The sequence below is a fragment of the Delphinapterus leucas genome, chromosome X (assembly GCF_059928025.1).
Source record: "Delphinapterus leucas isolate spDelLeu-1000000601 "Yukka" chromosome X, BTC_Dleu_Yukka2, whole genome shotgun sequence".
Taxonomy (NCBI): Eukaryota; Metazoa; Chordata; class Mammalia; order Artiodactyla; family Monodontidae; genus Delphinapterus; species Delphinapterus leucas.
The window spans coordinates 72,809,199-72,830,051 of record NC_143150.1 but is presented as its reverse complement, the minus strand read 5'-3'; the positions used below and the strand labels follow the sequence as shown (position 1 = coordinate 72,830,051).

The 20,853-nt window shown below is 50.7% G+C and overlaps 1 protein-coding gene across 1 annotated transcript; it reads left to right on the top strand.

Annotated features, from left to right (window-relative positions):
- Positions 1 to 3,803: 3,803 nt before the first annotated feature.
- On the top strand, positions 3,804 to 11,507 carry LOC111167802 (ectodysplasin-A). Its single transcript, XM_089904925.1, has 4 exons — positions 3,804 to 3,956; positions 6,386 to 6,437; positions 9,348 to 9,469; positions 11,256 to 11,507. The coding sequence occupies exons 1-4, from the start codon at positions 3,804 to 3,806 to the stop codon at positions 11,505 to 11,507; spliced, it is 579 nt and encodes a 192-aa protein (XP_089761051.1).
- Positions 11,508 to 20,853: the final 9,346 nt, after the last annotated feature.

Here is a 20,853-nt window from a genome sequence, read left to right as displayed (position 1 = left end):
TGTTGCAGAGCATGGGCTCTAGGCATGCGGGCTTCAGTAGCTGTGACACGTAGGCTTCAGTAGTTGTGGCATGCGGGCTCAGTAGTTGTGGTGCACTGGCTTAGTTGCTCCGTGGCATGTGGGATCTTCCCGGACCAGGGATCGAACCTGTGTCCCTTGCACTGGCAGGTGGATTCTTAACCACTGCACCACCAGGGAAGTCCCCTTCCTTTCTTTCTTAATAGGTAGACTTGAGAGCACTTTCTAATGACAGCTACTAAGTTTTTTTTTCCACTCACTCATTCACTAGACAGTGAATAAGCATCTTGTAATTGTCAGGAAGAGAGATACAGAGATGAAGAAAAATGGTTCCTGCCCTCCAAAATCTCCCGGTATAGTTGGAGTCACGGAAGCACACACAAATAATTGAAGTACAGTATTTTAAAAAGTGCAATTATAGAAGCATGAGCTTCCCATGCTTGGTCCCACATCTCAGAGAAAACATTATCTAACCTAGACTTTGAAGGATGAGGAAAAAAGAAGGGGAAGAATATTCCAGCAAAGAAAACTACATACTGAAATCTCTCAGAGGCATGAAAGAACATGTCATGTCTGGGGGAACAGCAAGTAGGCTAGTGATTTACCCAAATATAGGGCATGTGTGTGGTGGGGAGCAGCACCCACTTGAAGTGTCATCCAAGGGGTGAGCACCGAGAGAACACACTTGCTGGTGGTAATGGAAGGCAGCTTTCTAGGCGAGAAGCTCTGAAATTACAAACTCAAGAGATCCCAATGCCTCTGGCAGTGACTTGGATCACTGCCCAGCACTGCTACCTTGTATGTGGGCCACTATTGGGAAGAGAATGCACATAGGCTTTAAACATTTGCCTTGGCTGAAAGTGATTTAGAAGCCATTTAATACTGATTTCCTTGGACACAGTGAATAGACACATGCCTGAAGAGGTAATTGAGTTGTTCATTTAATTTCCATCCCTTAATGGAATTTTCCCCCTCCCATAACTTTCTCTCCCTCTCTCTCTCTCTCTCTCTCTCTCTCTCTCTCTCTCTCTCTCTCTCTCCCCCCATCTCTTGCTTTTAGTTCATTCTTTCAACAATTTGAGCTTCACTAAAAGAACGTGTGTATTCTTGCATCTAAGACTACACAGGGTAACTTGATAAGTACAAAAGTCTCTGGGCTTTTGTATCGTGAGGTGCTCTGTTAAAGTAAGGAAATCCAGAGAAGGAATACAGTCCTCTAAAGTCATCTTCTTGGTCCAGGGGCCATTTTGTACATGCTCCTCTGTGGGCCAACTTTCTGTAAGGATGCAAGGATGAGAAGCACAGTTACTTAAACCCGGTTGCAGAGGAGCAAAGAGGACCAGCTGCAGAACTAGATCCCAGCAGGAGCTTGTTCTCAGATGCCTTCTAGCATTTTTATAAGTGAACATTCTCTGTTTACACTGCAACCATTATTCATTTTCACTGCAGGAGTTTCTGGCTCTAATTCTTCCAAAATTACATTAACAATCACAGGAGACTCAGTCTTGACACTAAAGTTCACACTACCCACAGAAGCCCCTCTAGCTCAAAAATCACTGTTAGTCCTGGACATTCTGGGACAGAGGACAGCCTACTATGCACCATCGCCTGTGTCTGTGCCACTCAGAGAAGAGTGAGAGAGAAGCAGACTTTATAACCAGGCTAGGGAAGTTTCCTGACTGCCAGGGGTAAGTCAATCCTCCTTATGGAACCTCAGTCTTGGGAGGAAACTTAGAGAAATCATTGAGGCCAAGCTCCTCGTTTTACCGATGGAGAAACTAAGGCTCAAGGAGAGGAAGGGATTTACCCGAAGTATATGTCCGTGGCAGAGCTGAGGCTTACAGCCTTATCTCCTGACTACAGATTCCTTGTTTTCTCCACTACACTAGCCGGAATTGAAACTTGGGCGCTGAATAAGCCTGACTTGGAAGCTGCCCAAATCTGAAGGGAGATGGGTTTCCTGTTCGGCATCTTAAAATTTGCTAGATCTCGAAACTGGGCAGATTCAGTCTTCTGCTGCTAAGTGCAGGGAAAACGCTAAGACTCCTGTCTCTCCGTGAGAGAGAAGCTTTATGGACCTTCCTTGCTTTCCTCCCTGGGGAAGGGGCCCCGCAATGACCCTGTTGTTTCATTGCAAATGCAGATGTGGTTAGACATGGACAAGCGACCTCTTGAGTGGCATTGCCATGAGGATTGGGTTTCTTGAGCACGCGGCATTCTTCTTAAAAGAGGACCTGATACATCAGAACAGGATTCTCCTCCCTGAGAGCCCAGGGAGCCAGGAGGCAGAGTCAGGAAGGAGGTATTTAAATGAGACTTGACAGGGTTATATTTAAAAAGGAAGAAAGAATCACAGGTGAAGACACCATGATGGAGTCTGGGGAAAGGCTCCCATTCCTGAGACTTCCACAAGATTGTGAAAAAGCAGGGAAGGGAGGAAGCAGTCACCCACCTGTGACCACCTGCAGTGCTTGAATTGGACTGCATGGAGCAGAAGAGGTTAAACAGGAGGAACTGGAGGTTTTGGTTCAAAACCACAGTTATGACTCTGTTAACATAGCTACATTCTGGCGGGGATGTGGGAAGGACTGGAATATGGAATAAGAAGGCTGAGACTGCTCTGAAAGGATAGCGAGGAGGAAACGGGGAGGATCTGGTGGCTTGATTAATAATACATTCAAGAATAGGGCCTCTGAGAAAAGACTTTGGGAAGCCAGATTATTTAGCCTATAAAAATAGAGGTTGATAGATGACTTAATGTCTTTGAGCACATGAGGGTTATTGTGTGCATGATGGTAGCTATTCTTCTCTATCTATACAAACAATAGAATAAGAGCTTAAACTGCCACAGGAGGAATTTCAGTTCAGTATACAGAAGAACTTCCTAACAGTGAGGGGGTAATAAACATTGGAACATGTTACCAAGGGAGTTTGAAGAATTTCCTTTCCCAGAGATCTTTAAAACTAGGGTTTAGAGGGGTCAGCTGAGAAAGCAAAAACCTGCCTGCTGCTTCTTCCTCAGCTCAGCTCTGTGCTCTCCACTGCCCCTTCTTTCCTTATGGTGCTCGAGCCCTCTCTCTCTCTCTCTCTCTCTCTCTCTCTCTCTCTCTCACTCTCTCTCTCTCTCTCTCCCCCCTTCCCTCCCTCGCCCTCCCCTCCCCCACCTCTCATCTCCCAGACTCCTTCCAATCCCACATTCCCACCTCCATCCCAAGCCCAAGTCCCTGTACATCCCGACTCCTATAGGAAACCTTCCTGGAGCCGATATTCTTCCTAAGGTCAGGCCTGGACAGTAAATGTGAAAGCCACACTCTTCAACAATAGCCCAGTTCTCAATTCTAAAAAGTGACCCATAGGTCTAGCCACTTGGCAATTCTGATCCTTTGGACTTAGCCGAACTGTAACCTCCTTTTTGAAGCCTTCCCTGACCTCTCCAGCATTTTGTCCCTACCACTAATGCAGCACTTCTACTATCGTGTGACTGTGTCTGCTTTCCCACTAGACTGAGCTCCTTGAGGGCCATTATATCTTCAAACCCAACCTGTAAATGATTATTCATGAAACAGGGTAGGGAGTGTGTGTGTGTGTGTGTGTGTGTGTGTGTGTGTGTGTGTGTATCACGTATGATAAAAGTATCCACCTTTTTAAGAGCAGGAACTCCCAGAGGGCCGACTTTGTGTCATTAGAAGGCTGAGGAACTCCTGACAGTACATTCTCAGTCAATAACTACAAATGTAATACCTAATCTTGTCTTTCAGGAAAGAAGGCAGGACCTCCTGGGCCCAATGGCCCCCCAGGACCTCCAGGACCTCCAGGACCCCAAGGACCCCCAGGGATTCCAGGGATTCCTGGAATTCCAGGAACAACTGTTATGGGACCACCTGGCCCTCCAGGTCCTCCTGGTCCTCAAGGACCCCCTGGTCTCCAGGGACCTTCTGGTGAGTTCTTCCATCTCTCCACCCTCCTAGGCTCCTTAAAAGTTCTCTAATAGAGCAAGAGTGGGTGATCCCAAGAGCATTTTCAAATGGTGGTGTGCAGTGGTGTGCAGTAAGAAATGCGGGTCTCCTAGTTCAGTAGAGAGCTGGGAATTGAACAAGCCCTGCTCTAACTTCTTATTTATACCAGCTTGTCAAGGAAGAGACACCTGTTCCTGACCTGTCTCAAGCCTTCCATCATAAGCCTTCCCTGACTCTAGGCCTCTCTGTAAACTCATGAGCCAGAGATAGAGGCCCTAAGGTTCACCGGAGTTCCCACAGGGGATGGATTTGGTCTGCTCTGATTCCCAGCATTCAGTTTCACTTACTGATGTTTCATTAGAAATAGGCTATGAGGAGGAATGCTGGGGACTGGGCAGAATGACAAGCCCTAGAGCAGTCTCATCCCTTGAACTCTGAAATGTCTTTCCCACAGAGGTAGACAAGTAGTCACTGACGGTCAAGGAGTTGGCAACTTATGAATCACTCAGGCTGTAGAAGAAGCAGACACAGGCACCAAGACCAACTTGTTGAGGAACCAAGTGCTTTTTGCACTATATCCTTCCCCCCACCACATTGCCCATTTGAAGAGCATTTAATCTCTTTGCATCTTTCCCTTTGGGCCCAGAAGGGCATCCAAAAGATATAGATCCAGATCCAAACCTGCCTAATTGAAGTTGACAGGAGTCAGACTATCTGGGCTTAGGTCAGTTGTTATTTCCTTCTCCTGTTCCCCTCTTGTATCTTGGGGCTTTACGGAAATGGAGTCTTTACGGCTGATTTCTCTGGGTCTTTACTGCCACAAGACTCAGATTCTTTGACTCATAGTTCAAACAGGGCTAATTAGTGTCACCGTGGCCCCAAGAGATGCAGTTAGGGGTTTTTTTTTCATCCAATCTTTCCACAAATATTAACTGAGCACTTTCTATGTGCAAGAGATATATTGATAAGTGGTCCCTGTTCTCGTGGAATTTATGTCCTACAGGAGGAGAGAGACAATTAAAGAAGCAAGATATTTACAAATGGCAATGCGTTCTATGAAGAAAATTAATAGAAAGGGAGCAAAAGGTTAAAGAAGCAAGCACCGTCGTCTCGGGGTCACGTGGTGGCAGGAAAACACTCTCCTCTGTCTCCATAGGTGCTCGGTGGCACTTCCCTTAGACCAGCGTTGGTGAGAGGCCAGTTTCCCTGCTGGTTGCTAGGCCCACTGAAGATGCAGGTCGGGAGCAAGTAAGAGAAAGAAGGGGTGTCCTCTCCTACCCCAGTGCCCTGCATCACACCCTAACTCTCCCTCCATTTCTGAGCCCTGGAAAATAACACTCAGACAGGGCTTCACTACAGGGAGCAAAAGCTCAGTGCCACTGGCTGCCTAGGTGAGGAGTAAAGGAAGTAGAAAGAGCACGCCCTCTGACTGGCCTGTCCTATTTTGCAGGTGCTGCTGATAAAGCTGGAACTCGAGAAAACCAGGTTGGCTGGGAATTGCTCTCTTGCTGGAGAGGAGGGAAGACCACAGGCTAGAGCCACCCTTGAGTTTGCTCCCTATTAAATTTGCTGAGGCTTTATCTTGTGAGGAGACCCTGGAGGTTCTGAGGTTCTTCATTCACAGCCTCCTCCATCTCTATGAATAGAAAAGCTTTGCCCCAGGGCCCGCCTTTAGCAAGGGAACTGAGTCTTGTCATGGCCATTTTTCCCCATTCCCCAGGAGACAGAGGGTCACCATTGCCAAACCCAATAGTCAGCTTGCCAGTCAGGCCTATTCACCTGGATCTCTGCCTCCCCGGCCACCCCAGACACCTTGTCGGCCCTCAGACCACCTGACATCAGCAGCTTAGAAGTTTAAGAGTATGTCCTTGAAAATCAGCCAACCAGCTCTGGGTCAAGCCCAGCCTAGACTTCTGCCTTCATGGCCTGAAGGGCTCCTCCCTAGTCTCTGAGCTTCCTGATCCGTCTCTACTGGCAGGTTCCGCCACCTCGCCTTGTCTCATCTCAGCCTCCCTCACTACAGCTGTTTGGTCACGGCGATCAATCTACACAGTTGCACGGTGCTTGATGGCTTGCAGGGCATTTTATATTCGTCACCTCAGTTGATCTTCAGACATCCCTGTGAGAGAGGTCAGACAGAGATTCTCATGATCCCCGTTTAACAGTTAGCGAAATGAGGCTCAGAGGCATTACATTTGGCTGAGGTCACACAGCTATGAAGTGGCAGAGCTACAAAATCATATTACCCTCTAGTAGAAATGTGGCCACTCGCATCCCAAGAAAGGGGAGAGGGATCAGAATTGGGATACAAATGAAGACTAGAAACCAGAGGTGGAATCCTGGCAACTGGTGGCTGGGCGAGCATCCATTTCTCACAGTGACTACTCTCTCTGTCCTTCTTATCCTCCCAGCCAGCCGTGGTGCATCTACAGGGCCAAGGGTCAGCAATCCAAGTCAAGAATGGTAAGAGTCAAAGTAGGCTCTCTCCCTAAGGAGAGTTTCTCCTCCCCTTACCCCCAGCCTTCAAATAGTCACCCAGCCTTGTTCCTCCCAGGCCCCTGAGGTACCCTTGACATTAGGGGCCATTCTCTACTCCATTTTGCCCTCTGCTGGCTGTCCTGAGTAATTGCTTGCCCTAAGGTTACTACAGATTGCATTTAGAATCGCTGATGAGGAAACTGAAAGGGACTTGAGACATTGTCTAAACCAGGGATTCTTGGGAGGTGGAGGCTGAATCAGAGTCACCCTTGGGGATATGTGTAGTTTTATCACCATTTTCACAATACAAATTAGAGAAAGTAGAACGACATAAAATCGAGTCTTCTTGTCTGATGGGTCTACACAGAAAGTGGGTGGAGGAGGCATTTCTCTCAGGGAAGTGGGGGGCATGTTAGACTCTCCAGGGAGTATGAGATGCTAGTGTCTATGAAAAGGGGGGTGGATTTCAGGAGGTTAGAAACCCTAATTTAGTGTAATCCCTGCATTTAAAAGGTGGGGAAACAGAGTGCCAGACAAATTGGACAACACCATACTAAATCTACTGCCTTATATCTGTATGGTACTTTAGAGTTTTCAGCATACTTTCTTTGTCTTTGATTTGATTTGATTTGATCCTCACGACAAAGGTAGGCATTAGCTCCTTTTTACAGAGGCAGAAACTGAAGATCAGAGAGGTTAATTAACTGGCCCAAGGTTTCCGTTAAGTGTAGGAGCTGGGATTCAAAGCCACATCTGTTTGACTCTCTCCACCGCACTATGCCACTTCAGAGATGTGTGTGTATACTCCACTGAATGATTAGCTTCATTTTCCTCCTCAAAGAGACATGAACGTTCATTAAAGAACAGCGCTTTGAGATAATGTCCAGTCCCCAGGGTGCACAAAGCCTAAAATGCATGAACCCCCAGGAGCCTCGGGAAGCAGCAAGCCAGCCAAGATGCCAGACGCTTACTGGGAGGGGCTGTGAGTACAGAAACAGTAAATGAAGGTTCAGAAACCTGCTGCATGGGGACAGCTTCTAAGAGCCCAGTCAGTCCTGAACTGGCTGTGCTCCGCTTCCTTAATGATCGGGCTTGGCTACATCCTGGAGTGCCACCAGAATGCCTGACTCAATCACCTCAGAAATATAAGTAGGAACAGAATAGCACCAAAACCTAAGCAGTCCTGCTGGGACCAAGTACCTTGGGCCCCAGGGCCCTGGATGGGCCATGATCACCATCTGTCCAGAGAAGGGTGAGACAGGCAGGAAATAGATTTGTTTGGGTGTCTCGATGGGTGGCCTCAATGTTACGCCAGAAGCTACTGATTTTGCTCCCACCACGTAACAAGACTGGTTCCAACCCTTCTGGGCCAATCCCCGGTAGTAGTCTATGCTGATCTTTAGTTCCAACAGAAGCAAGAGTGAGAGCATCAGGGCTTCCCTGGTGGCTCAGTGGTTAAAAATCCGCCTGCCGATGCAGGGGACATGGGTTCGAGCCCTGGTCCGGGAAGATCCCACATGCTGTGGAGCAACTAAGCCCGCCAGTGCGCCATAACTGCTGAAGCCTGTGTGCCTAGAGCCCGTGCTCCGCAACAAGAGAAGCCACCGCAATGAGAAGCCCGCGCACCGCAACACAAAAAAGAGTAGCCCCCGCTCGCCGCGACTAGAGAAAGCTCGTGCGCAGCAACAAAGACCCAACACAGCCAAAAATAAATAAATTAAAATTTAAAATAAAGAGTGAGGGCATCAGGGGTAGCAAGATACCATGCAGAGCGGTCCTCCGTGAGGGGCAGAGCCAGGGCATCTCCTCCAAACTCCTATCCCATCTGCTTATCACCTTAAGGGAAGACGGGCACCTTTTCTAGAAGGCCAGTTTCCTTACACCTCAGAAAGGCAGACCTCCTGAGACTAGCCAAGGATGGACTTTCAAAACATATTTTCTTGAATTAGGAATGGATGGTTTTGAGGCGAGAAGCCTCCTTAGGCCTGGACTCCCTCCTCTTGAGGTGGGAAGGAACATCCCCCTTGCTGCAAGATGGAAAGGGAAGCTTTTCCTCCTCCCTCAGCCAGCCGCCACCACCCAGCCAAGGTGGAGTGACTGACCCTCCACCCCATATGGGGTATTACTGAGAGACACGCTTTGCTGGGGTGCCTCAGTGGCCAGACACCCTCTCCACCCCTTTGGTTGGTTCTAGTGCTGCGTTGCGGTCTATCCCTCACTCTCATAAGAATCCCTCTCCCCTACCGGGCTTTATTACTGGTGGTCACTACTTGCTCCGGCTGCCATGAAGTCTGACTCACACCTGGTCCCTAAGGTTCTCCGGGTAGACAGTTCCTTGGGCTGAGTGGTTTCCTGGGGGCCCAGCGAGGCTTTCCAGAAAGGAGTGGGTGTGGAGGTACTATAGAAAGGAATCTCTTAAGGACAAGGAGAAAACCCATGAACCTATAAGACAGGAGAGGGATTCAGGAGCTATAGCTGGTGAGATGAAATGGAATAATAAGACCTAGCCTGCCCCTCAGTGTCTGGATTTTGCCTGTGCAGGCCCCAGAACAACAAAGAAAATAGGGCAGCGTGCCCGCCCTCTTCTTACCTCCCCCCCAATTCCAGCTAGAAGGTGTTGGTTAAATATCGTTCCAGACAGAGGGGTCAGGAAAGGAGAGAAGCAGAAGGACAGGCAGACCCCACGGGCCTGAGGCAGGCCTAGCTGCCACTTTACAAACAGACTGCTTTCTCTGCTTCCAGATGCTGTTCTTAAAGCTTGGCATCCTGGGTTATCCAGGTTGTATTGGGATGGGGCTGGGGGTTGTGTATGGCTTGATATTTCTTGTGTTTATTGCCCAGATAGTTCTGACATGTACTGAGTGACTGCCCTTCTCTCATACTGAGATCTTTCAGGTGGAGTGCTCAATGATTGGTCTCGCATCACCATGAACCCCAAGGTGTTTAAGCTACACCCCCGCAGTGGGGAGTTGGAGGTACTGGTGGACGGCACCTACTTCATCTATAGTCAGGTAGAAGTGAGTACGGTCTCAGGCCTAACTCTTCTTATATCCAGAATGCAGATCTCGTGCAGGCCACAGGGGGGCACTGTGGAGCCAGCCCAGCCCAGCCAATGGCTAACGTCCTGCTTTGCGGGGGGAGGGGAGCGGGGAGGGCGCACTGGGAGGGAGTTGAAAAGAGGGAGGAAAAAGAGAGGGGGCTGTCTGGGGTTTTTTCCTAGCCAGATATGATTGAAAAACTGAAAAGAGGCCCATCCCACGCCCTGCCATCTGATTCCCTCCTACAGAGCCCCAGGCCCTAGTTTCCCCACTGAGTTGTTTGGTTCTACTGCCAAACTTGAACTCTGCCTTAGTATATATTCTTTGCAAGTCAGTTCCAGGGCTGCTGAGGACCCCTTCCTCCCACACTACTGGCTTTATAATGAAGACTGAGAGTGCCCCTCCGGACCTTCTCTCCACCTCAAAAAGATTTCTGTCTTTCCTTCTTCTTTCTCCCATTTGTTTCTCTACCTTTCTGCTTCTCTGTCATTCTTGCCTTCCCCCTGCTGTCGTTCTTCAAGCCCTTTTCGCCCTCTGTTTTTGTCCTCATCCTGGTCCAGGGCCCACTCCCCAGGTCGACCAGTGCCCATCCACTTCCACCCCTGTTGTTTGTCTCCAATGGGGTGTCTCCTCAGAGCTAGCGGTGGGCGAGCCTTGAGGCCGGGGCCTCTGAGGGGCGGGCAGCAAGCAGGTGGATGGACAGAAAGACGCTGGAGCCGGCAGAAGGGTCTCCCAGGAGAGTGGCCAGAGAAGGTGGGTTCACGAGCATTTGCTGAGCCTACTGAGCATCTTGGCACAGCTTGGGTCCTGACCCAAGAAACTGTATGGCGCCTGAATACACTGCAGCCTCCTGAACAGGCTGTGGTGGGAACAGCCTTCCATAAAGTGAGTTAGGGCAACAGATGAGTGTCCCAGTCCCCAGGGGTATGATCCCAATGTCCTAAGTGCCATTTGGTGGGGGTGGGGATCAAAGCTGGCGGTGGGGTGTGAAGGATAAGGGTAGTGAAGAAGAGAAAAATTAATTTTCTGGGCCTGGTATAGAACTGGGAGTGGCCTCAGGCCTTGTACCCCACGCAAACTGGGAAAATGCCCTGGACATCATGCCACTGAACACAGCTTAGCACTTCCTTCTGGCCACGAAGTTAGTTTTGCCCTTCCACACTCTTTATCTCATTTGTGACGGATAGTTCTCCATCCCTCTGCATCTGTTTCCTCAATCATCAGACGAGAGCGCCAAGGGGCACTGGGAGAATCAGTGAGAGAAATTCAGCCGCAGGGTAGCAGGGTGTAAGCGGAGAGAACTGGAGAACTCGCAGATTGTTCCTGTGCCCTCTCTGGGGAATCAGTAACCGCTAAGTTTATCTACAAATGGTCCCTGGGGCTGGAAATTGGACATTGCTTCGCCTTCGTTTGTGTCTGTAGCACTGATCCAGCACCTAATGTGTGCCGAGAACTGTGCTGGAGGGCAGGGGGCAGGGAGGGGGCGCTGGGGGAGGTAAAGGGGTGAATGAGGCATGGTTCTGGCTCTTGCAGAGTCTCCCACCCGTGTGCTGTTGAAAGAGGTTTGCTTAACCCCCTGAGCCCAATGGAGGGGAGGCATGACAGCGAATAAGCCTGTCGCCCCGCCCGTCCTGTTGGCCGACTAGCGTGCCTTCAAGAGGTGCAGTGGCAGCTCGCGTGAGCAGGTCGCGTCTGCTGGTCACCGGGGAGGGCCCACCCTCTCCTTCTGCTCGCCCCCAATCCCTTCTCGTTGCCTCTCCCCCAGGTATACTACATCAACTTCACTGACTTTGCCAGCTATGAGGTGGTGGTGGACGAGAAGCCCTTCCTGCAGTGCACCCGCAGCATCGAGACAGGCAAAACCAACTACAACACGTGTTACACGGCGGGCGTCTGCCTTCTCAAAGCGCGGCAGAAGATCGCCGTGAAGATGGTGCACGCCGACATCTCCATCAACATGAGCAAGCACACCACCTTCTTCGGGGCCATCAGGCTGGGCGAGGCCCCTGCATCCTAGATTCCCCCCCGCTCCCCAATCCCGTTTTGCCCCTGCCCGTGCTCCTACCCCAGGTTAGGGAGCCGGGACTTCCAGAACCTAAGTGCTGCTGTGGAGTGAGGTGTGTGGGTGTAGCAGCCACAGAGAAAAATGCCCCAGTGCTATTTATTCCCCGGTGACTCCAGGATGACAAGGTCTGCTTGACTTTCCAGAATGACCTTGAGTGAACAGGACATGAAGCAGAACCTTCCTCCTTGGCTCCGTGTTGACTGCTTTTGGCATGACTCTTCAACCTCGAGGTCCCGGGTGTCATTTTGTTGCACTAAAGTGAGGGGCTCAGGCAGCAGGCGAGAATTAGCAAAGGTGCAGCCCAGACTGTGGGGCGAGCCTCTGACCCCGAAGGGCAGGGCGGGGGCGGGGCAGGAGGGGAGCATTGCAACCTAAAGAGAGGGGCGGGGAGGGAAAGGCAGGTGCTTGTGGCAGAGCCCAGGGGAGAAACCTGCCAGATGGTTTTCCCACTCTCGCTGAGCCGCGTCCCGGCAGCTGGCAGGGCTTTGAGGACAGGAGGTTTGCTTTTCCTTGGAGCAATTGCAGGGCATGGCCAGAAACCTGCCTGCATAAGAAACAGAGGCCGTGCTTGGGGCCACATGTCTTTCACTTTGTTTACAGCTGTGCTCCAAGCTCAGAAGACTCCTTGGGTCCCCCCGCAATTGTCCCCTTCCCAACCTGGCGAGAACCTCCGTTTTCTTCGTCCCCAGAGCCTACCTCTGTCTGAGACAGGTGCCTATCCTGGGACCTGCGTTTACGTGAGTCTGGGATACTCTTTAGATTACCTGGGCACAAAGGAAATTTTCCATTTATTAAGCAACACAAGTATTCATCTAGTCGAGTCGTGTCTGGGGGCAAAGGGTTGGACTGGATGACCTCCAGAAGTTCCTTCAAATTCTAATATTTAGGCAGCTGCCAGGCTAGCCTGCTAACATTCCCAAACCCTAGACTGACCCTGGGCCTCGGCAAGACAGAGCTTTTCTACCTGACCTGGAAAGGGTAAGAGCTGAGGCTAGGACAGGGTTTTCTTCAAGTGTGTTGTAACCCAAGTGGTCATTAGCCCAGGCCTTGTCCGAAAGGACAGCAGCCGATGCCCTACTAACCACATCCCCCTTTCTTCTCTCTGGCTCCGGAAAACCACAGCACAGCACAGAGTCACCATAGACTCCAGGGCTGCTCCCCTGAATCCAGGCTCAGGAGGAGGCAGCGTCTAGGCACGGGGCAGGGCTCTGCTCTCTAGTCAGGCCCAAAGACACCTGCCCCCACAACCCCAAGCTTCCCATCAAATCATATGACAAGATCATTCAAGGGCCTTATTTCTAACTGCCTGGGCCCAGTCTAGGTGCTGAGCCTAACCCAAAGCTGGGAGGGCCAGTCTTGTAGAATCTGCTACTCTTACTCCTGAAACAAGTTTCCTTTTGAGGAGAGAGGGAATAAGCTCCTTCAGGCAGCTGAAATCCACCAAGAACAAGAGGTACTCATTTCTCTGCTGTGCCTTCCCTTTCTAAGCAAATACACTGCTTGACCCTTCAAGGGTCAGGGCTAGAGGGGGTGAGCTACGCCACCATCGTCTGGTTGCTAGTGATAGCCTTGCCACCCCAGCTGAGGCAAACTTGAGGCATGTGTTTGGCCCCAGCTCCTATAAAGTGCCTTAGACAGTCCTCAGTTATAGCAGGATCTGATGAGAACGTCTCCTTAAAGTCTGTAAAGTGCTTTCTCTCGTATCTCCTTTGATAATATTACCAATCCCATTGTTTAGACGAGGCTCAGAGAGGTTAAGTGCTTTGACCAGCTTAAGTCACAAACCTGGGGCTTTCAACCAGGTCTGATTACAAAGCTATTCTGTTCTGCCCCAGCATTGTGTTGAATTTGGAATCTAGAGAGAACCAATAAAAATGGTAATATGGAGCTCAAATCCTTGAGGGACCTAGGGAGAAACCCAAAGAGGCTAGTTTTCATTCCTTGATGGTAACGCCTCTTCTCTTGGCTGCCAGGGGCTCTGGGGCAAAAGAGTAGGCAATTTCTTTGGAAAATACCCATCAGCCTTAGAGCTCTTGTGTTCAGAAGAATCATCTTGGTACCATGTCCAAGCAGCAGGCCTCCAGTACCCACAGAATGGATGCCCCTCATGTTCTTTCATCCACCCAATAAACCAACCAACCATTGTGTATGGAGCCCCAACTGTGGACAAGGACCTCCTCTGGTTACCCTTCAGCCAGGTTATAGGAACTAGCCACTTCCTGCAGCTACTAAGTGACTCCTTATCTCTTTCTGCCATACCACAAAGACCTCTGTACTACCAGGATCTCTCAGGGATGCAGGGAAGACCTGAGAGAGGTCTGGTTCTAAAGCCAAAAGGGTGTGAGATGAAGGAAGGAAAAGGCTTCTTAATTGTTCCCCTAAAGGAACATTCTGACATCCACCCTATTCTCCAGATATGCAGGGGATTAGAGGGGAAGTAGGATTCGCACAGGACTCCTTTATTCATTGAGACCCCTCAAAAGGAACCCTGGAGGGAGAGGGGTGATGAGGGGAGCAAGAAGTAGCCCTGTTGCTGCAAAGTTATTGAAGCAGTTTACTCTTGAGAGAATGTGGAACTAGATTCACACCTTGGAATTACGCAGATGTGGCTTTTCCAGAAGGCCAAAGCTAGCATAGAGAAAGGGATGAGGGCATTTGTGAGCAAGTGGATGACAGAGGTTTGAAGGAGAATTGCATGGCGGGGGCTTTGCCAGCTGCTTCGGCTTCAACAGCCAAAGCTGACACAAAAGGCAGCTATGGAGGGCTGTTCAGCTACTGGTTCCTCGGAAAATGTTGTCTTTGCCTTATTTCCCCCTTCATCCACCCTGGGCCAAATTTCTTTTGATGAGCAGTAAAGGGCTAGGGACCCTGGAGGTGAACAAAGACTTTGAGCCACGTGTGAGTATGTGTGTCTTATGTAACTTGTGGTGGATGCAAATAGATTCAGAGAAACAGAGTTTGAGAGGCCCTTAGAGGGAGTCTAGCCCAACCTACGTTCTACCCCATGTTACTCATGTGGAAACTGAGGCCCAGAGATGGAAGGCGACCAGTCCGAGGTGAAGGAGCCCCAACCTCCAGGCTCAGCAGGGTGAGGGGGGAACAGTCCATGTCCCACACAACCCCCTTATTTCTACCACCCACAGACTCGAGGCTGGAAGTTCTTGGCCCCCATCAGGAGCCCGGCCAGGTGGGGAAAGCATAGCCACAGCCTTGGTCAGAGTGCTTCCTTCCCCAGGGCACTCTCCCAGCTTCTGCCTCTGGATGGAAGGCTCCAGATGGGCCCAACACCACGGAGTCCTGAGGCCACTCTGGCGCTGCCTCGGGCGGCCGTCCCTGCCTGGAGGCTTCCCTAGGCCATGTGAGCACAAAGACGGAACTGGATTTTTTTTTTTTTTTTTTTTTTTTTGGTAATCCTTTTCAGGGCTCTCTCCAAGTAGAGTTGGGGTATGTCATTTCTTTAGTCAAAAAGCTTCCAGCTGGGGTGTGGGGGTGGGCTTTGTGGTGAGGATGGCCTGAAGCAGGCCCAGTGCCGCTTTGGGGGTCAGCATTCAGTGTGAGATACTGTGTATATAAACTATACATAATGTATATAAACTGGGATGTAAGTTTGTGTAAATTAATGGTTTATTCTTTGCAAATAAAGCTTCTTCCCCTTGTTCTTAAGATCAGCTTAAGCACTTCCTACCTGCTAGGCGCTTCTTTTTTTTTGCTGTTGTTCTGGTGGTGGCGCTGGCGGTTGGCCGTGCCCTGTGGCTTGGGGGATCTTAGTTCCCCGACCAGGATTGAACCTGTACCCTCAGCAGGGAAAGCCCAGCACCCTAACCACTGGACCGTGAAGGAATTCCCACTAGGTGTTTCTTTGACACCGCGCATGAGCTTGGGGAAGGACCGAGGCACCCATTTCAGAAGGGGCAGCAGGAGGAAGGTGGTCTGAATTTCCCGTCAGAACATCCCGCATCTTCTCTGCGCGCCAGCTCACACGCACCCATCCCCATCACCTAGGTCTCTTCCTGTAACCGCATGTCTGATAGGCTAGAGGTCCTGCAAAAAGGAACATTGTCCTGAGGCAAAGACAGCAGGGAGTCACCCTCAGCTTGAGACCGTAGCATCTATAACATTCTTCAGGCCTCAGCCCAAAACAGCTTTGGTAGATCCAGCCTCCGGGTCCCCATGATGTATCGTCCCATTTTGCAGATGAGGGGACCAACGTTAAAAGAGTTTAAGTAGCTCCCCCAAGGTCACCCAGCTAGAAAGGTTACTTAAACTTTCAAACAACTGTTGACAAGATCCTACACTGTAAGCTTTCTTTTTTAAAAAATAGATTAGGGATTTCCTTGGCAGTCCAGTGGTTAATTCCCCGTGCTTCCAATGCAGGGGGCATGGGTTCAATCCCCGGTTGGGGAACTAAGATCCCATGTGCTGCGCGGCCAAAAAATAAAATAAAAAGACAAACTTTAAAACATAAGAATAGATTAGAATGTTTTTTTAATTGGATAAACTTTCTTTTAAACATTGAGATGCCATGAAATTTAGGGCATTGCTTGCTCAGGGACGGGAAGTGGGCAAAATGGTTGGTGGAGAATAATTTTGTGTAGCTCTCCAGTTTACAAAGTTCAATCACATTCGATATCATCATCCCACCAGCCTTTGAGGTAAGCAGGGGAGGGACTATTTGTCCCATTTTACGGATGAGGAAACAGGCTCAGAGAAGACTGATCCAAGTCACAGGGCATGAAGGTGGAGGGGCCTAAACTCAAAGCCTACTGGATCTCAAGGCCGCCAGTCCTGGAGGAGCCTTGATGCCAGAAGTTGGGGTTGCTTAAGAGCTGGAGAAGAAGAGACAAGTGCAGGGATACTAGGCCCTCAGAACAGGCTGGGCGGGGCCAGGCAGTATCAGAAGGTGGGCTTTTTGTTCTGTGCCTTGTTTTCCTCAGTGTTGATGCTGAGTGGGCATGTGTGAGGGAGCTTTCAGGACCCCTCTCCCCCAGGGCCTTCCCTGGCTTTGGGGACGTCTCCTTGTAACCCCGAGGAAAAGGCACAGAAGAGCTAGAAGGAGAGAAATGGAGGAAGAAGGATCCAGAAAACAGCCCAACAGGCACCCACACGCACGTACCTGTCGCAGTGAGGACTGGCCGAATCAGGACTTTTGTCCTCCTGTTCACCTGTTTCACTCCTTCCAACCAGGCTGAGAGACCTCGGGGGGGATGTCTGTCAAGTTAGCAGCAGCTCCTGGGTCTCTGAGAAGCCAAACTTGGTCTTGTGCTGGCCAGTTTGTGCAGGGCATCGATATAGAACACGTGGTATTTTACCACCGTCTCCTTGCTCAGGTTCTCAATCTTGGGCAGTGGTAGAGGCTTCCCAACTGCCAGGGGAGACGGAGAAGGGAAAGGGAAAGCCTCAGGATGGCTCACTCTTCAGAATAGGCCTCAGCCCTCAAGCCCGGGTTCTCCCCACGCTTCCCCCACCCCTGCGCTCATCCTGGCCAGTGACCTGCCTCTGGACATGGCCAGAGCCAAGGTCCAGCCTTGGAACTGGATCCTGTGTCCCAGATGAGGCCGCCAGCACAAGGGCCAACTCGCCAGTGGTGGTTACAGGCCGAGCGTAGGGCAGAAGGCCCCAGGAGTTCTCAAGGAAGCCGTGCCCGTAGAAAGCACAAGGGTAGATGTATACCATACTCTGGAACCACTTTTGGAAGCGATTAACGAAGCCCCCAGGAGTGAAAATCTGCTTTATGTAGAGTTCTGTCTCCCCAGAGGCATAGGCAGGGATTAGAGCCACCTGCAGAACAAAAGCACGTTCTCTGATGGTCAGAAAGGTAGGGACCCTGCTGAAAGCCAGACACGCTGACCACTAGTGGTCCCTGGGTCTCCCTGTAAGCTCCTCAGCCCCTAACCCAGCTGGGCCCAGGTCCAGGCTAGGTGGGAGGGCCCCGTGGTCCACCCCAAGCTGCCTCTGGGGGCAAAGTAGCAGCAAGCTAAGGGAAGCGAGTCCCAGACCCTCCTGTAAACCCACAAGGTCTGAAACACTGGAAGCTAAGACCCAAGGGCCATTTCTTTTCGGTTTCTTCCCTTCGGCCCACACGGTAATTTTGGCTTTCTCTGAGATAGGGTTGCAGCCAGTCACCTTTCACAAAGGGACTGGTCCAGATGAGATGCTAGTCTGAGGCAGATCAGGTTCTGGTTGGCCTGCTGGCCTTTCTTCAGAAGCAGAAATGCCTCTAGAACGTGACCCAGGCTCTACTCCACCACGGAAGCGGCTTTCCCCCTCCCTCTTTATATATCATTTCCTTAAAACCCCACTTCCTCCTTCCCCTCCTCTCCCCAGTCTGGACCAGAAGTGTCCTTACCCATGCCGAAGGGCTGTGCGTACAAAGCTGGTGCGGTCCTTCAAGACCAGGGTGGTAGATCCTGGCAGGCTGTATCTGCACTCAGCCAGGCCACTGACCACCACGATCAGCATGTTGCCTGTGCCCCTACGGGTAAGCAGGAAGTCCATGGAGGACTGGCTCACAGAGCAGGCCCCTGGTGGGCAGAAAAAAACAAAAGATCATTGGTAATCTCCCAAAACTCCTAACTTTCCTCCCTACCTCTTCAAAGGAGGGGAGAGCCTCACATAAGGCAGCTGAACCTATGGTAGCTTTTCAGACCAGAGGGAATCACAGAATTGGCCTTGTTCTCACCCATTCACCCAACACCTCTTTCTGGGGGAGCCATTTATTTCTTTGGCTTTACATCCTAGGAGCCAACTCACCTGTAGACATGACATATTCTCTGAGGAAAGGCACCCAGAAAAAGGCCCCCAGTGTGAGGATATAAGGAGTGATGCCAGGAAAGATCTTGGAGAAGCCTGACTTCTCTGTGGCAAAGTGGCCAAAGCATGAGTGGGACATGAGCCCATGAGGATGGCAGGCGAGGATGTAGTTGAGGCTAGGGGAGAGATCGTGAGTCTTCAAAAGCTGTGGAGGAACGTGGAGTCAAGAGGGGTATAGCCAGGGAGGAGGACGCCTCTTCTGGCCAGAGACCTAGAAAGGAAAGGGCTGTCGTGCCTGGCTGGCCATGCAGGTAGGGTAATACACAGCTCCGGGGAGCATCATCCCCATGGGCCTCGATGTGAATGATGCCCCACCCTGACCCAGCCACTGCCACTGGAATCGGGGCTGGGCCTGGGGCCCAAGTGGAGATCTGCGGCTCCTCATCTTGAGTGGGAAGTAATCACAGTACTGTTTCCACAGGCACCAGTGCCTTACGCAGGTAAACCGGCAGCCACCTGAGAACACAGCCGGTGTAGCTGAGCTTAGGCCACCTCCGTTGTCTTCTTCAGAGCCCTTTAAGGCCTGCCTCAGGGTGCCCTCACCCCCTGCTGTTTCCTGCCCTCTTAAGTAACACCCAGGCTGGGAATGAACATCTGGGCCAGTTTAGGACAGGCCTAGGTCTCTCCTGTACTAGCCGCCCCTCCCCTAGCCTACTCCAGTTCCTATCTGGGGCTCGCTGGCGCCTTGAAAAGACCCCTTCCCTCACCTTCTCCAGCCCAGACAAGGTCAGGCTGAAGGGCTGCCCGGAATTGGCCACAGTATAAGAAGAGAAAGAAAGAGCATGTGACAGGTGGCAACACAGCCCTCGCAGGGCCCTCACCTCGCTCAGGGACCTTCCAGTCAAAAGCCAGCCATGTGAGCAGCACAGTGACAGGCCAGTATGGTGTGAACACTACCAGGTAGAGGTTGACAAGGACCACAGTGCTTACTGGAGGAAGCCCAGGCCAGAGTCAATGAGCTGTGAACAGTCCCTCACACTTGCCCGCCCTCTGGGGCTCTGTCCACCCCAAGGTCACACACCCCCTCAGCCAGGCTCACGCGACACTCTTACCTCCTCACCCAGCACTCGGCCTGCATGCTTGTGGCACCAGCATCCCCGCCCTGGCCTTGGGAACCTGTTTTAGGTCTAGAAGGCAAGGTGTTTTCCTCCCCCACTTTGCTCGATGCAGTTAGCCCTCTCCCCCCAGGACCTGCTCCAGCACCACTCTGGGCTGCATTCAGTGACAGGGAGCCAGCGGTGGGTCACGCTGATTTGGCCACCAAAGGTTGGGAGGCCTGGAAAGACAGAGCCAGGAATAGTCTTCCTCCAACTCACATTTCCCTCTCCACATCTCTGCAAGGCATCAGTGGAGGAAACACCAGAGAAAGAGGATACCCAACTTCAGCCAGGTTTGGAGCACACGAGTTGGCAAACAAGAAACAAAGGAGAACCCGCGCTGGGCTAGAATAAGGTATGGACCATGTTAAGCTCCAACAAGACAGGAACAATGTACGTTAGAGTGGTTAGGACAGACTTCATGGAGATGAGTCACAGGGAGCCATGCTCAGGATTCTTACTGGACTCAGTTTTTAAAACAGCTGTGAATAAGACTGTGTGAGAGAAAGTGGGTCAAAAGAAAGTTTAGAAAAGACAGAAAATACTCCTAATTGAATGTGGCAGAATAAACACACGTTTTTATCGTGACTCCTTGCTGGAGCCTCATGAAAATTACCACAAGGATGTTTTAAAAGATAGAGATTCTGCAAGGAAAAGGAGAATCAGAGAGACGCTAACAGTGGGTGAGAGCTAGCAGCAAAATGTTTGCGTGCTGGACAGTGGACGGAAGAGGGATTAACTGAGAACCAGAAAGTTGAAATGTAGTTACCTGCAAGGGGTATGCGCACAAGAGCAAGCCTGTTTCCGCTGGAGAATCTAGGAAAGACGCAGAATTTGGAACCACCAGATGTCACAAAAAGCAGATGTGGGGCACAGGGCTTGATTGAAAGTCTATCAAAGAAGTAGTTAAAACCCCAGACCCCTTTCCCTCCGCTACACAGCCGGGTGATGGGAGGATAATTCTCTGAAAAAATGAACCAAAGAGACACTAAACTCAGATACTTACACTGGACACAGCTAAGATATTCTATATGCAGCCAAATTATTAATCAAGTATGAAGGGAGAATAAAGACAATCTCAGACATATAGTCTTAGAGAGTTTGTCTCCCACGTTCCTTTCTCAGGAAACAGCTGGAGGATGTGCTCACCATAATGAGGGAGTATAAAGCAAAACAGGATGGTATGGGATTCAGGTAAAGAAATCCAACAAAGGATGGAAGTGAGCAGGGCCAGGACTAAGGTGAGGAGAGCAAGGCGCCTAGGGCACAAAATTCAAGGAGACATTCACTCTCAGGGTCAGGCAAGTACTGATCCAACACTTGTACAACCCTGAGAATGAATACCTTCTTAGATTGTGTACCCAAGGTGCCTCACGGGCCCTGGAGGTGAC

What these genes read in the sequence shown, in the direction of transcription:
- LOC111167802 (XM_089904925.1), top strand. Translation starts at nt 3,804, where the DNA reads ATGGCCCCCCAGGACCTCCAGGACCTCCAGGACCCCAAGGACCCCCAG. An exon ending in TGGTCTCCAGGGACCTTCTG is followed by an intron (nt 3,957 to 6,385) that starts GTGAGTTCTTCC and finishes TTATCCTCCCAG; the next exon opens with CCAGCCGTGGTGCATCTACA. An exon ending in TCATCTATAGTCAGGTAGAA is followed by an intron (nt 9,470 to 11,255) that starts GTGAGTACGGTC and finishes CCTCTCCCCCAG; the next exon opens with GTATACTACATCAACTTCAC.